This window comes from Zootoca vivipara, chromosome 5, assembly GCF_963506605.1.
Source record: "Zootoca vivipara chromosome 5, rZooViv1.1, whole genome shotgun sequence".
NCBI lineage: Eukaryota > Metazoa > Chordata > Lepidosauria > Squamata > Lacertidae > Zootoca > Zootoca vivipara.
This window is the reverse complement of record NC_083280.1, coordinates 61,694,323-61,707,246: the sequence shown is the minus strand read 5'-3', so window position 1 is coordinate 61,707,246 and position 12,924 is coordinate 61,694,323. Positions and strand designations below refer to the sequence as shown.

At 46.3% G+C, this 12,924-nt stretch overlaps 1 protein-coding gene across 3 annotated transcripts in view; it reads right to left on the bottom strand.

The window, feature by feature from the left end:
* Positions 1-10,010, bottom strand: part of INPP5A (inositol polyphosphate-5-phosphatase A) — a 237,210-nt gene extending 227,200 nt beyond the window's left edge. The window contains exon 1 of one of the 3 annotated variants that reach the window (XM_035137830.2): positions 9,171-10,010. In XM_035137830.2, the coding sequence (XP_034993721.1) occupies positions 9,171-9,245 (75 nt within the window). In that variant the 5' untranslated portion in view covers positions 9,246-10,010. The remainder of the gene's footprint in view (positions 1-9,170) is intronic. The other 2 variants (XM_035137829.2, XM_035137835.2) reach the window with 2 other exon arrangements.
* Positions 10,011-12,924: the final 2,914 nt, after the last annotated feature.

The window sequence follows — 12,924 nt, the reverse complement described above, 5'->3', positions numbered from 1 at the left end:
TAACAACTCACTGGGCCACGATAGATAAGAATGTAGAAGCACTCATATTTCAATATGGATAGTTACTGAGCAGTCCAGTGTTATAAAATGTGTGGTGGGTGGGTGTAAGCATCACACTAATGATTGGCATATTCTCCCTTTTTCAAAAATTCACCCCGCCTTAAAAAACGAACACAGTTCAATTTGGAAAATAGATTTTTGGACAAATTTTGAACTATTTTTCTGTATGCAAATGTCACCTGGTTGGTGGCTAATAACAGTGTTCTGAATGCTGCTCAAACCCTGCCAGCCCTACTTTTTGTCAGGCAAGGCTTCCAGGTAATGATCCAGTACGTTTCACAAGGATCAGTGGCCAAGCTGTACCAGCTACATCTTTGTTAGGGAACTTACAGGTAAAGGCTAGGAAACAGGTGGGAGACTCCCATGAATGGGACTCGTGTACATACATACACACACACACACAGATGTAAGCTAGATCTGTGTGTGCAGTGAATACAGAGAAAGACTCAGAATGACAAAGAGATAGATTCAAGGTGAGTGAACAGATGGCTTAGAATGGTCTTCTCTAAACTGGCATATTCCAGCTGTTTTGGATTACAACACCCATCATCCCTTGACCATTGGACAATGCTGGCTGGGACTGATGGGCAATGAAGTCAACTGAGGGCACCAGCTTGGGGAATGCTAATGGGGCACAGGTGTCTCACTCATGTGAGGCGGTGGATCTTCTGCTTGTAGAAGTGGTGAAGCCGCTGCACTGTATATTTGTAAATAAACTCAAGGCAGTCTCTACTAGCCAGGCCTCCTTCCAAAGGAAGCCAATCCCAGATAAACTAGCCATGCCTCCAAAAATTCTGACCGGTCAGAGAAATGGGAAGCACACAGCAATTTCCTTAGAATATCGGCAACAATACAGGAGTCATGCAGAAGACAATTTAAATACCCAAGCATTCTTGACTGCATATGCCTTTCATGCACATGAGGTGACAAAACATAGCTACACACACACACGATAGGCTCAATCATGCAGCTGGCAAGATCTATGCATATAATAAAATGCCAAGGCTTGTGATCCATGACCAGGTACACAAACATAGCAGGTTTAGTGGAGCATAGGGCAGACGAAGCCACCAACCCAGAACTCAAAAGATCAAGTGGGGCTACCTTTGAAGGTGACTCGGAAACTACAACTAATCCAGAATGCGGCAGCTAGACTGGTGACTGGGAGCGGCCGCCGAGACCACATAACACCGGTCTTGAAAGATCTACATTGGCTCCCAGTACGTTTCCGAGTACAATTCAAAGTGTTGGTGCTGACCTTGAAAGCCCTAAATGGCCTCGGTCCAGTATACCTGAAGGAGCGTCTCCACCTCCATCATTCTGCCCGGACACTGAGGTCTAGCACCGAGGGCCTTCTGGCGGTTCCCTCGTTGCGAGAAGCCAAGTTGCAGGGAACTAGGCAGAGGGCCTTCTTGGTGGTGGCGCCTGCCCTGTGGAACGCCCTCCCAACAGATGTCAAAGAGGAAAACAACTACCAGACTTTTAGAAGACATCTGAAGGCAGCCCTGTTCAGGGAGGGCTTTTAATGTTTAATAGACTACTGTGTTTTATTTTTCTGTTGGAAGCCACCCAGAGTGGCTGGGGAAACCCAGCCAGATGGGCAGGCTATAAATAATAAATTATTATTATTATTATTATTATTATTATTATTATTATTATTAGTGCTAGGATCAGCAGATTGAAGGACCATGGTCCTTCCTTTACAAATCCCCTATCACTGAAAAACAATAACTTGATCGTCTCTTTCTCCAGCCCCACCCTGAGATCTTCTCGGCCAGCAGCATTAAAAACATGCTAAAGCAATTGATACATATAGTTTTGGACATCAATCACCCCGATATGCAAACAGAATAAGCTAAAGGAGTTTAGTCTTCCTGTTGTATTTTTCATTTGCTACAATTTCTTTTCCCACCCATCCCAGATAGGAAAACATCATAATTGTTTTGACGTTCCTCCAGTTTGCTTGCTTGCTTGTTTGTTTGTTTTGAAACTTCAGAAAACAGGGTGTAGAAAACACATAGCAAGGTCAGAATGAAGACGATATAATGTACCAGACAGTGTTTCTCCATAAACAAATTGCTAACCAGTATGAAATGACACCAGTATGAAATGTTCTCGAAGCTACGAACATGCGTTTGACCAAACTGCGGGAGGCAGTGCAAGACAGGAGTGCCTGGCGTGCTATGGTCCATGGGGTCACGAAGAGTCGGACACGACTAAACAAACAAACAAAAAATGAAATGCCACAAGGAAAGGCACCTCTCTACACAATGCTAGGGTATGTGTGGAAATAATCATTTTATAGCAGCAGACTAAAAAAATATATCAGTTAAGCAACAACTTTAAAAACCTAAAAAAGACGGGCCTAATCCTATATTTGAGTTCTGCTAGCTGAGGGGCTTAAGGATTTGGTTGAAGCACCGCTACATTGGCAGACTGTCTTCTGCTGCAGCTGAGCGGTTAGAGAACTGTCCTGTTATGTGTTTGTGTCATATAGAAGCTCCATGTCACTGGTTTTTTGCTTTGTTGCTTTTTGTCACCTGCCCCTTCCCCTCTGTTGCTTAACAAGAGTATTTTCTTCCCAGGGAGTAGGGCCTTGAAGGACTTGCCAAAATGCTGCCCCAGGCTAGGAGCAGCCCATAGATTCCTACTCCAAGCATGGAAGTTTGCACCACTAAATCAGACTCTTCAAAATCAAGGAAGCCTCTGAATGAAGACATGTGTAAACTCGTGACTCAAAGCCAATGGGGGACCTACATTTGGGGGGCCCTGGAGCTTGAACTGTTATGGGGGGCCCTTCACAACCAACAACAAGGTCTGATAACCACTGTTATCTTTTCCAATAGGGTTGTTCCATGACAGATCACACACACACACACACACACACACACACACACACTACTACTACTACTACTAAGTCTCAGATTTTGCTTTAAATTGAGAGCGCATCAAGCAAAACAGGTAGATGCAAATGACTGGCTAACATAACTTTTCCCTGTCTCCCTCCTACAAACCTGGAGGCATCATAATCTGACAGCGCTTAGTTTAGTTAGGACAAGAGAAAACAGTTGGCAGTTTTACAGCTCAGGATGTATGTAAATGGGCACAGAAGCCATCCTGTGTGTCACTATTTTGATGCTTGTTTGCATCAACCATGGGAATAAACAAAAAAGCAAGGCAAACAAGCACATCCTCAGTTCAGCAATATTCCAATACGAAAACAGATTAGATAACAAAACCAAACTCAAATGATGATTATGGTAATCAAAACCATATTGTAAACAAAATCAGGAAGAGGGGGGAAATGTATTTTCAATCAGATCTCTTAAATGTTCACATCCACCAATAGTGGTTCCTCATTTGTAAGTGCAACCACTTATCATAATCTCGGGGTCAAATACATAATAGATTCTTTTTCCCGCTCCAAGTAATAGGAAACAAGCAAAGTACCATAGTCATCTGCTAGTTTATAAATGTCAAACCTCAGAGCTTAAGACCTCGAAACAAGTCATATTTCACTTCATAAAGTAATGTTTCTTAATAATTGTCACAATTCCAGATTTTTGACCGCTCAATTTCCAAGCCTTGATTCCAACAGCAACAAGCTCTAGCGAAGAAGGGGGAGTAATCTAGAAATGTTCAGACTACTTTATATCCCTACCCAACGCTGAACTTCATGCAGCTGCTTTAGGCTGAACTTATTCTCCATATTCTACACACACAGAGGCAATGTCCTGTTTTAGGTACATATGAGCATCACTGAACAGGCATGTGTAGCAAAGGGTTCCTCTGGGCTGACAGTATTTTGTGGGAGGGATTCACATGTGCACCGGAAAATTTAAGTGGATTAAGAAACTCTGTTTGGCCAGCATAACAAATCCATTTTTTTATTAAAAGAAACCCACCCTGCAGACCTTTTTTTAGTTAGGAAAGTGATGAGGAAATGTACCGTGAAGCAAGGGATTGACAAATGACCAACATAAAGACTTATAAACACCCTGTAAATAAATCAGAACCGTTGTGTGCACTCCTCACCCAACAAATCAGAATGAACGCTCAATAAAGACCAGACATAATCTAACAAGCTGTCTGGGGAGCCTGGCAAATGCATACATTTTTACTCAGATATGCACAAGATACCCATTTTAGAACACAGCTTCAATCCTATACAGTACAGTATACACTTTCCTAGACGTATGCCCCATTGACCACCAAGACTTGCTGGTACTTCTTAAACCTATGCAGCTTGGGACCCTCATACCTACGGGACCGCCTCGTGGAGGACCCTAAGGTCCACAAACAATATTTTGGAGATCCCGAGCCATAAGGTGGCTAGATTGGCCTCAACTAGGGCCAGGGCCTTTTCAGTATTGGCCCCTACTTGGTGGAATGCTTTCTCAAAGGAGACCAGGGCCCTGCGGGAATTGAAATCTTTCCGCAGGGCCTGCAAGACGGAGCTGTTCCGCCTGGCCTTTGGGCTGGACTCAGTCTGACCACTATGTTTTTCCTCCCTTATGGTTTTGATTTGGGCCATTTTAAAATTAGGCTATATTTTAAAAAAATAAATAAATCTGGATTGTATTTTAATCCGCATTTTAATTGATTGTTTTCTTTCTTTTACGTTTTCTTGTGATCATGTTAATGTCAGCCGCCCTGAGCCCGTCTCTAGCTGGGGAGGGTGGTGTATCAATAAAAATGTAGTAATAATAATAATAATAATAATAATAATAATAATAATAAAGGAAATTGTACATCTCCAAACACACATTACTTAAGTGATGCATGAGAGGTGGGTACACCCAGAGGGTTGGGCTACGGGTCAGTGTTGGCTTTGGGTTGAAAAGTGTCAGCCACCCATGGGAGGTACCACCTCCAACCCACAGGAACCAGCTCCAGATGGACCATGCCGCAAGGGTGCTGCAGAAGAGAACCCAGCATGTTTTCTCCAATTCTAACGCAGCTAGCAAATTACACATCCAAGGAAAAGTGGAACTTGGTTCCCGGTCTCTGTGTGCCATTATAAATTACTGGAGACACACCAAGAAGCAGCTCTTAAGAACAGTCAGCAGGGATTGTATACCTAGAGGCATTCAGACTGGGTTCAGCAAGCCAGGAATTACCAGGCTTCTAGATAACGATGGGAACAGCATGTTCTTGGGCAATGAAAACTTTCTAGTCAATCTACAGGCCCCACTAAAGAAGCTAAACACTCCTCAGACCAATCGTTATTTCCCTCAGTTGTCTGGACTCTTTCATTCTCAGTCATGTACACTCCTCATTTAGAATTCTTCTTCTTTCTTGGAAGAATATAAATTAATCTTGACTCTGATTTCAGAGGCATTTCTGTAAGGATTGACACCTGGAAAGTCCTGCGCTGAATTTGGGCCTATTGCTAGAAAAACTGCTCATTCAGTACTAAATTGTAGGGTGGGGAGAGAAAATGGACTGGTTTCACTTCAATAGTTTGCCAGATTCATTTACATCTGATAAAAGTAATTGGGATGGATTACTACCCCACTTCAAATGCTGTGCTGATCCATAATCCATTTCTACTCTGGATTTGGCACCAGATTTTTTTTGGGTGGGGTGGGGTGCAGGGGGGGACTATAGTGGAATATAGTCCAAGTTTAGCACCATAAGTTTTCTCTGTGCTAGTTGCTTTCAATAATAATAATGCTGAAGTAATGCACTATATTCCACTATACTGTAGTTCCAGAACTGGCTTTTCTATTGTGTGACAGCTGAAAGGCAACATGGAAATTAAGAGTTAGAGAAACACCATTAAAATGGAAACGTCATTGCCATGTGAATGCAGCCTAAGTAAATCAAACAAACATTGCTGCCTACCTTTTTTAAACTAAATCTTGTAACTTTTAGGTAAACAGATTTTGGCCTAACAAAGCTTAATCTGGCATTTTCACATCAACATGTGAGAAAGTATCTTGAGAATTTTATAAATAAATAGCACATTGTATACAGTTGAGCTGCAGTATATTTCATAACAAACCGAAGGAAGAACTGTTTTTACACAATGCATAGTTTAACTTAGGATGTGCTGAGGGCTACTGCCTTAGAGCCCTTGAAAGACATCGAGTGATCCAGACTCAACTGAAATAATCATTAACAGACCCATTAGCCATGATTGAGACAGGGGAGAGCTGTTGTATTAATGTCCCACATGGAGACTTCCCAAAGGCATCTGGGAAGTCCACTACTTGGAAACAGGCCTCTCCTCCCCCCCCCCCCACTTTATGTGGGATGTTCTGCAGGAATTTTTTGTTCTTTCATGGGAGAATGAATGAAGCCAATAGAAGCTCCCAGTCCTCAGGCTTCAAAGCATTTGGAGCGCCTGACTGAAAAGGCACTAAACTGCATAACAGTCTGAGAAAAGATTACTGGCAGATCCACACCACACCATTTATTTAAACCACATCTGACCCCCCACATTAAAAGCACATGGCTCTCCACACCCCCACACCCCGAGAATCCCAGGAAATAGTTTTTTAATGGTTCTATGAATTGTACCTCTATGAGTGGGAAAACTACAACTCCCAGGATTCTTTGGGAGAGGTCATGTGCTTTAAGTGTATGGTGTGGACCTGTCCTAAGTAAGTAGTGCATGTGTTATTACAAAGCATCACGTGATTCCACTACAGTCTCAGGCCTAGAAAACACGCAAAGCTCCTATGGAGAACCTCTAACCCCCAAGTATTGTAAGTGCTGCAGTACGGTAGGTCAGTGTAATAAAGGAGGCAACGAAGACCCCTAAAATGTGAACAGCCACCTAAATTCAATGCAACCATTCCATTTACACTGAAGTAATGCAACACCTTAAACTAATCTGGAGAAATGGCATTAAAAACTAAAACTGCTATCCTTTACCCAAATATCTAGAACAAGATATTAAGCAAGGTTATGATAACATCCAGGACCAGGACCAGGACCAGGGTTCACATCCAGGACCAGGATAAAGGTAAAGGTATCCCTGACCAGTTGTGACCGACTCTGGGGTTGCGGCGTTCATCTCACGTTATTGGCCGAGGGAGCCGGCGTACAGCTACAACTTAATAATTGGGGTTGAAACACCAATCATTCTTGGTTTGCAAGTTACTTCAAATTATATCAAGATAACAACTCAGAATGCCCAGATATGGAAGAGATGTTTTTGACCAACAGAAATACAAGATTTCTTTCTTTCTTTCCTGGGTACAGTGGAAAAATGATTATAAATAGGGCTAGCACACTGGAGGAATTGATACACACACCCATCACAATTAACATTATTTTTGCACCTGCTGTTCCCTGCAAAAACAAAACAAAGATAGAATAGGAAAGAAAAACAAACAGTATATATCCCTTTGTACTGAAGTTTGCAATTAGCAGCCACTTCTCTCATTGGCACACAAACCTTTTTATGAAGCCATCTCTCTGCTAATTAACCTATCCCTTCTTCCCTGCTCTCCCTTCCCCACCTTTTATTTTTGGCACTGGGCATTTGTATTTGAAATATTTACAGTATCTGGGGAAAGTGACTTTTTTTTAGCAGTTCCAACCAACTTTTTTTTTTAAAAAAAGCATAACCTTCTTTAAACTAAGACATAGCTTAACTTTTTTCATTTCCAGAAAAACTTTTAACAACAAAAAAAGCACATTTTCCTACAATTGAGAGTGCAAATCTGGTTATAGATAGTGCACACATTTACACTGTTGTGGTCATACCTTCTCTCATTCCCCCAAAGCTCCAAGGTTTCAAAACCTGGCCCAGTCTGCCAAGACAGCAAGATGCAGTTCCCAAAGAAAAGGCAGTTTGCACAACTTCCTTTATACAGTATAGCACTTGTTCACACTGGGCGATTAGCACAACCCAAATCGGTTACTATGTGCAGGGGGGGGGGCAATCACAGATGTCCCTCCACCGATATTAATTTGTGTCTCCGCAACTCACTTTGGCACATAATGTTATTTCAGAGCGCTCAGCTGGTAGAGCACGAGACTTTTGATCTTAAGGGTCCTGGGTTCAAGTCCCGTGTTGGGCAAAAGAGCCCCGCATTGCAGGAGGGTTGAACAAGGTGCTCCCTTCCGATACTATGCTTCTATGATGGTCATTACTTTAGGGCTTTCCTCCGTACCTAGTTCCACACATCTAATTCTTCCGCCAGATCATATATCTGAGGACCACCGGCCCTGCTCACGTGTAATACAAACCGCCTCTAAGCAAGTTTTGCAGCGAAACCACAACAAGAAGCTGTTGGAACCAAGACGCTGCACAAGTACCTATGGGCAACCCGGCTGCAGAAAGGATGCACCAATTAAAAGGGTAACGACGACGGGGGTTTAAGTGCGTGGGAGGGAAGGTCCTGCGACCCCCCCCAATCCCCCCTCCGCCAATCCACCCACCCCAAAGCGGCGGGCGGCTGCCCCCAGCTATGGAACAGAGAGGGAAAACTTTGCCGAGGACAGCGGGCCCGGCCCTCTCGCCGTCCCCAAGCGCCTCCCCAAGCCCGGCTTCCTGAAGAGCGCCGAAGGGGCCGGGCGGGGCGGAGCGGCCGCGCCGGGTCAGCCAGGCTAGGTACGCTCTTGGGGAGGCGGCGCGAACCGCCTCAGTCCTTCTCCGCTTCCTGAGCGGGGCGGCCCAAAGGGAATCCCCAGTCTGACGTGCAAGGCGTCAATCCCCAGAGCTGGTACGCAGGCAGCGGCTCCGGCTTGGCAGGGCTAAGCAGCCGCTGCCCTCCAACCGCCCATGGGGCGGGAGCGCGCGGGGCTTTCTCCTCGCAAGTCGACGCTGGGAAGCCGACACTCGAAGGGCGCTAGGACCTGGAGAAAAGCCACGCCGGGCTCAACCCCGACCTCCTCCCCTTCCCCACCCCCCCACCCCGCTTCCGAGCCACCAAGGAAGTAGGCAGGCTGGCGCGGTCATGGTCGCCAGCCACTCCGGCAGCGATGCCCCAGTAGGGAGAAAGAGAGACACAGACCCACCATTGCCCAAAGCAGCCAATGTGCACGAATGCCTTCATCTGCAGCAAGTGAAGATCGGGCCCCACCTGCGCGCGCGGCGCTTGCGAGGGGCCCCCCACTCCCGACCCGGATGCCTCGCCAGCCCCGCTACTCACATCGTCGAACAAGGATCCCACGTTGGCCGTCACGAGCAAGATCCCGGTGTTGGCGGCAGTCCCTTTCATCGCCATGATCCTGGCCTAAATAGTTTCTCTGTGTGCGCGCGTGTGTATATATTTAAATAGACGACGAAGCAGCACCCCACCTCCAAATTGCACAGAAATAATCACGGGCAGGGAGGCCAACGGGCTGTGCACTCCGCCGGCGGGGGGAGGAGGGGAGTCCGAGGGAAGTTCGCCCAAGTTCTCGCTTTGGGTGGGCTTCTGCAAAGGGGCTTCCCGCGCCTTACGCGCCGGCTGGCGGCGCCCCAGCGGAGGGAGGAGACCCTCGCACTTCTCCCGCCGGGGGCAGCAGGGGCGCCGGCATCCGGGCTGAGCGCCCTGTCTCAGGGTGGCCGGGTGATCCCCCACCCCGCCCGCGCTGGCTGGCTGGTTCCCTCCTCGCTGCTGCTGTTGCTGCTGCAGCCGCCTCGTCGGGCAGGAGGGGAAAGCGGACTTCGATCTTAAATCGCCCCCTTCGCAGCCATTCGGCTCCGGCTGGGAAAGTTCCTCCTGCCGCTGGCGCTGGCCGTTGCTGCTGCCGGATCCTTGTGCATGGCAAAGCCCTCCAGTAATACAAAGGAAACTCTTCAGCGGAGGGAGGAAGGAAGGAAGAAAGGAAGGGAAGCAAGCAAAGGGGGCAGTGCCCGGCGGCGGCGTCCTCGCTTCCAGGGGGGCAGCAGCCCAGGCAAAGGAACCGCTCGATGCAGCCGGAGAAGCCACCCCTCCTCTTCCTCCTCGTCCTCCTCTTCCCAGCCTTTGCCTGCAATAACAGAAAGAGGAGCAGCAGCCGCGACGACTAGATCTCTGCACTCCTCTGACGTCACGGGCCTGACACGGCTCGTCTTAAAAGGGCAACGGCGCTCCGCTAGAGCGGCTCGACCGAGCAGTCCCCAGCCACAGGCTTCTCTTCTTCGACGTGGAGTGGGGGGCGACAGTAATGTGCTTCGAGTGCAGGGGGTTGCGAGGAGAGGGAGAGGTTGGCCTGCGGTTGCTTTTGCTGCACTGAAGTGGGGTGTGTGTGTCTGTGTCTGTGTGTAATCGGCGGAGGGTTTCTTCAGCTTCGCGCCTTCGGAAGAGGCAGCGAATTACGCAACTCTCGCGGCTGTGGAACTCAACTGGCTTCTGCAACGCCGGGTCGGATGTGTTTAACGCATTGAACCTTTCCATACGCTCGTGTGCTTTTGAATGCCAGGTGAAACTTATCTGCCACCCGTTCTACTAACTAGCGTTTCAACGCATTTTTTCCCTCCGTGTGAATCTACATAATATTAACTTGGCCTTCTGCGTCTTATACTAAAGTCGAGAAGAAAAACCACCGTGCTATTTCGACGTTAGTACAGCACTCCGTTAAAAAAAGAGATCTCCAGGATAGGACATCTGGTTTCCTGTTGCCTCTGCATAAACAGATGACATCATTGCAGTGATGTTCTGAATATTCAGGGAGTTAATTAAGGGTCGTATAATAGAGTTTCGATATGTAGAAGCAGGGGAAACTGCTTGAGACGGAGTCAAATCACTGGTCATTATAGTCTGACTGGAATCCACTCTTCAGATTTCAGGCACTGGTGTCTGCCAGCCCTACCTAAAACTCCTGGGGATTGAACCCGGTACATTCTACATGTGAAGAAGATGCTTTGCTGCTGAGCTACAATTCCTTTTGTTTCATGTACCTATGGAAAAAGAAGGCCTTCCTGACTCCCAAGAAAAGGCACATATAGACATGACAGACATAGAGACAACGCTCTACCAGCCCTATCCTAAAATATTTGCAGCCCAGTTCTATGCAACTGCCTTTGATGGACTTAACTAGCCATAGAAGATTCTGAAGTGCAGGAGCTCATTGTAAGAGCCCCCACAGCTGTACACAATATCTCCATATATATGCACACACACCCTCACAATAACACAATCCTCTGATATACAAGGATCAGCTGGCAGCCATTGAATAGAGGTCCAGCAAAGGGTGGTATCGCAGTGCTTTTGTGTGCTTGAATTTCTGATCAGCTCTGATCAGCCATGTCCCATAATTACAGTACCAAGCTTCACTGACTAGGAGAAAGTTCCACTGAATTCATGGTGATTGCTTTAGTTAAAAAATGCAACCGATCTTGCAAGCAAGTACGAACCCCATCAAAGGAAAGGAAAGAACTAACGAACTATTCTTCCGCCCACTACACATACTCATCTTGATTTTTCCTGTTATAATCTGTTTTACTGTCACAGTAAAACTTGAAAGCCTCGTTATCACCTCTGGCAGCTGAAGTATCATCTGCTCTGGCAGATGAAGTAATTGCTCCTGCTCTCAGGGTTCCTGTTCTCCCATGTTCCTGCTCTTCTACACCACTGATAAGTAAGGTTGCAGTCCTTTACTCATCTCAGAAATAGTCCCATTAAGCTCAATAGAGCTCACTTCTGAGTAGATATGCATAGGATTGCACTGCATGCATGTCTCACTGCAGGGCCCCAGTCAGAAACAAATCCTGTTGGTTCTTTTTTGGAGCCTAAAGCAATCAACAAGGCAACTCAAGCACTGCTCATACATTATGTGTGTTTAGGGATCTATATTAATAATAGGAGGCAGAACCTGATCACAGAAAGCACCTATAGGGCCACCTACTTTTGGCACTCCTTTACAGACATTTATACTTAATACATGACTATCTTACCCTGTGACTCATCTGGAACCTGAAATTTTTATGGAATGTAGAACATCATGCCTTGTAGATAAATTTGGCTCAAGATAAATTTGGCTCTGTTTTGCCGTAACTTTTTGGAATTTGGTACAGAATGAAACAATTCAAACTACCTGTTAAAAGACTAAAGAAACACATGGGAGTCTTGATCTGCTGACCACAGAGAGGCATTTAAACCCAATTTATACAGGCCGATAGTTTTCTATCTTCCCTTATATATTTGGCAGTTCTATTCAGTCGTTGAATCAAGCACAAGTCTACATTCCATTGACATCAGCACGAGTGCTTGGAAAAACCAGTCAAGAGTAGAACCCAGGGCTCTTAAATAGTTTCCCAGAGAGGTTTAGCTGTCCTTTCACATTTATAGTCCTAGAGTCAGTATACACGCCTAGGTAAAGGTAAAGGGACCCCTGACCATTAGGTCCAGTCGTGACCGACTCTGGGGTTGCGCGCTCATCTCGCATTATTGGCCGAGGGAGCCGGGGGTGGAACACAGCTATAACATCTCTGAAGGCCCCATCCACTACCCTCTCTGCCTCTCTTAGATTTCTCAGGTCTGGCACCTTGACCTCAAGGGAACAAATGTGTTCTCAGAAATCCAAGAGCTTCTTGCTCCTTGGACACACCCATGACCTCTGTTCAACAAGGAGAGATGGTCATGCAAAACAGAAGAATATCCCAGTGCCCCTCCTGGCATAACTGTGTGTGCACTTTTAAGGTTTTTTTATTCAGAGTGTGGTGGAGGGGGGTTAAAAGAAGGAGAGGTGAGGCCTCCTCACTCTGCTGCCAAACTCACACATCTGCCTAACTCACCTTGGGGCTGGGGCTGCCCTTAGTAGGTTGTTAGGTTGCCCTACGGACTGGCAGCTGCTCTCCAAGGTTTCAGGAAGGAGTTTTCCTGAAGATGCCAGTGATTGAACTTGGGATCTTTTGCATGCAAGGCAGATGGCTAAACCACTCTGATTAGATACCCTCACAGCATATCAATACTACTCAGTCCATCAAAGAGACGGTGT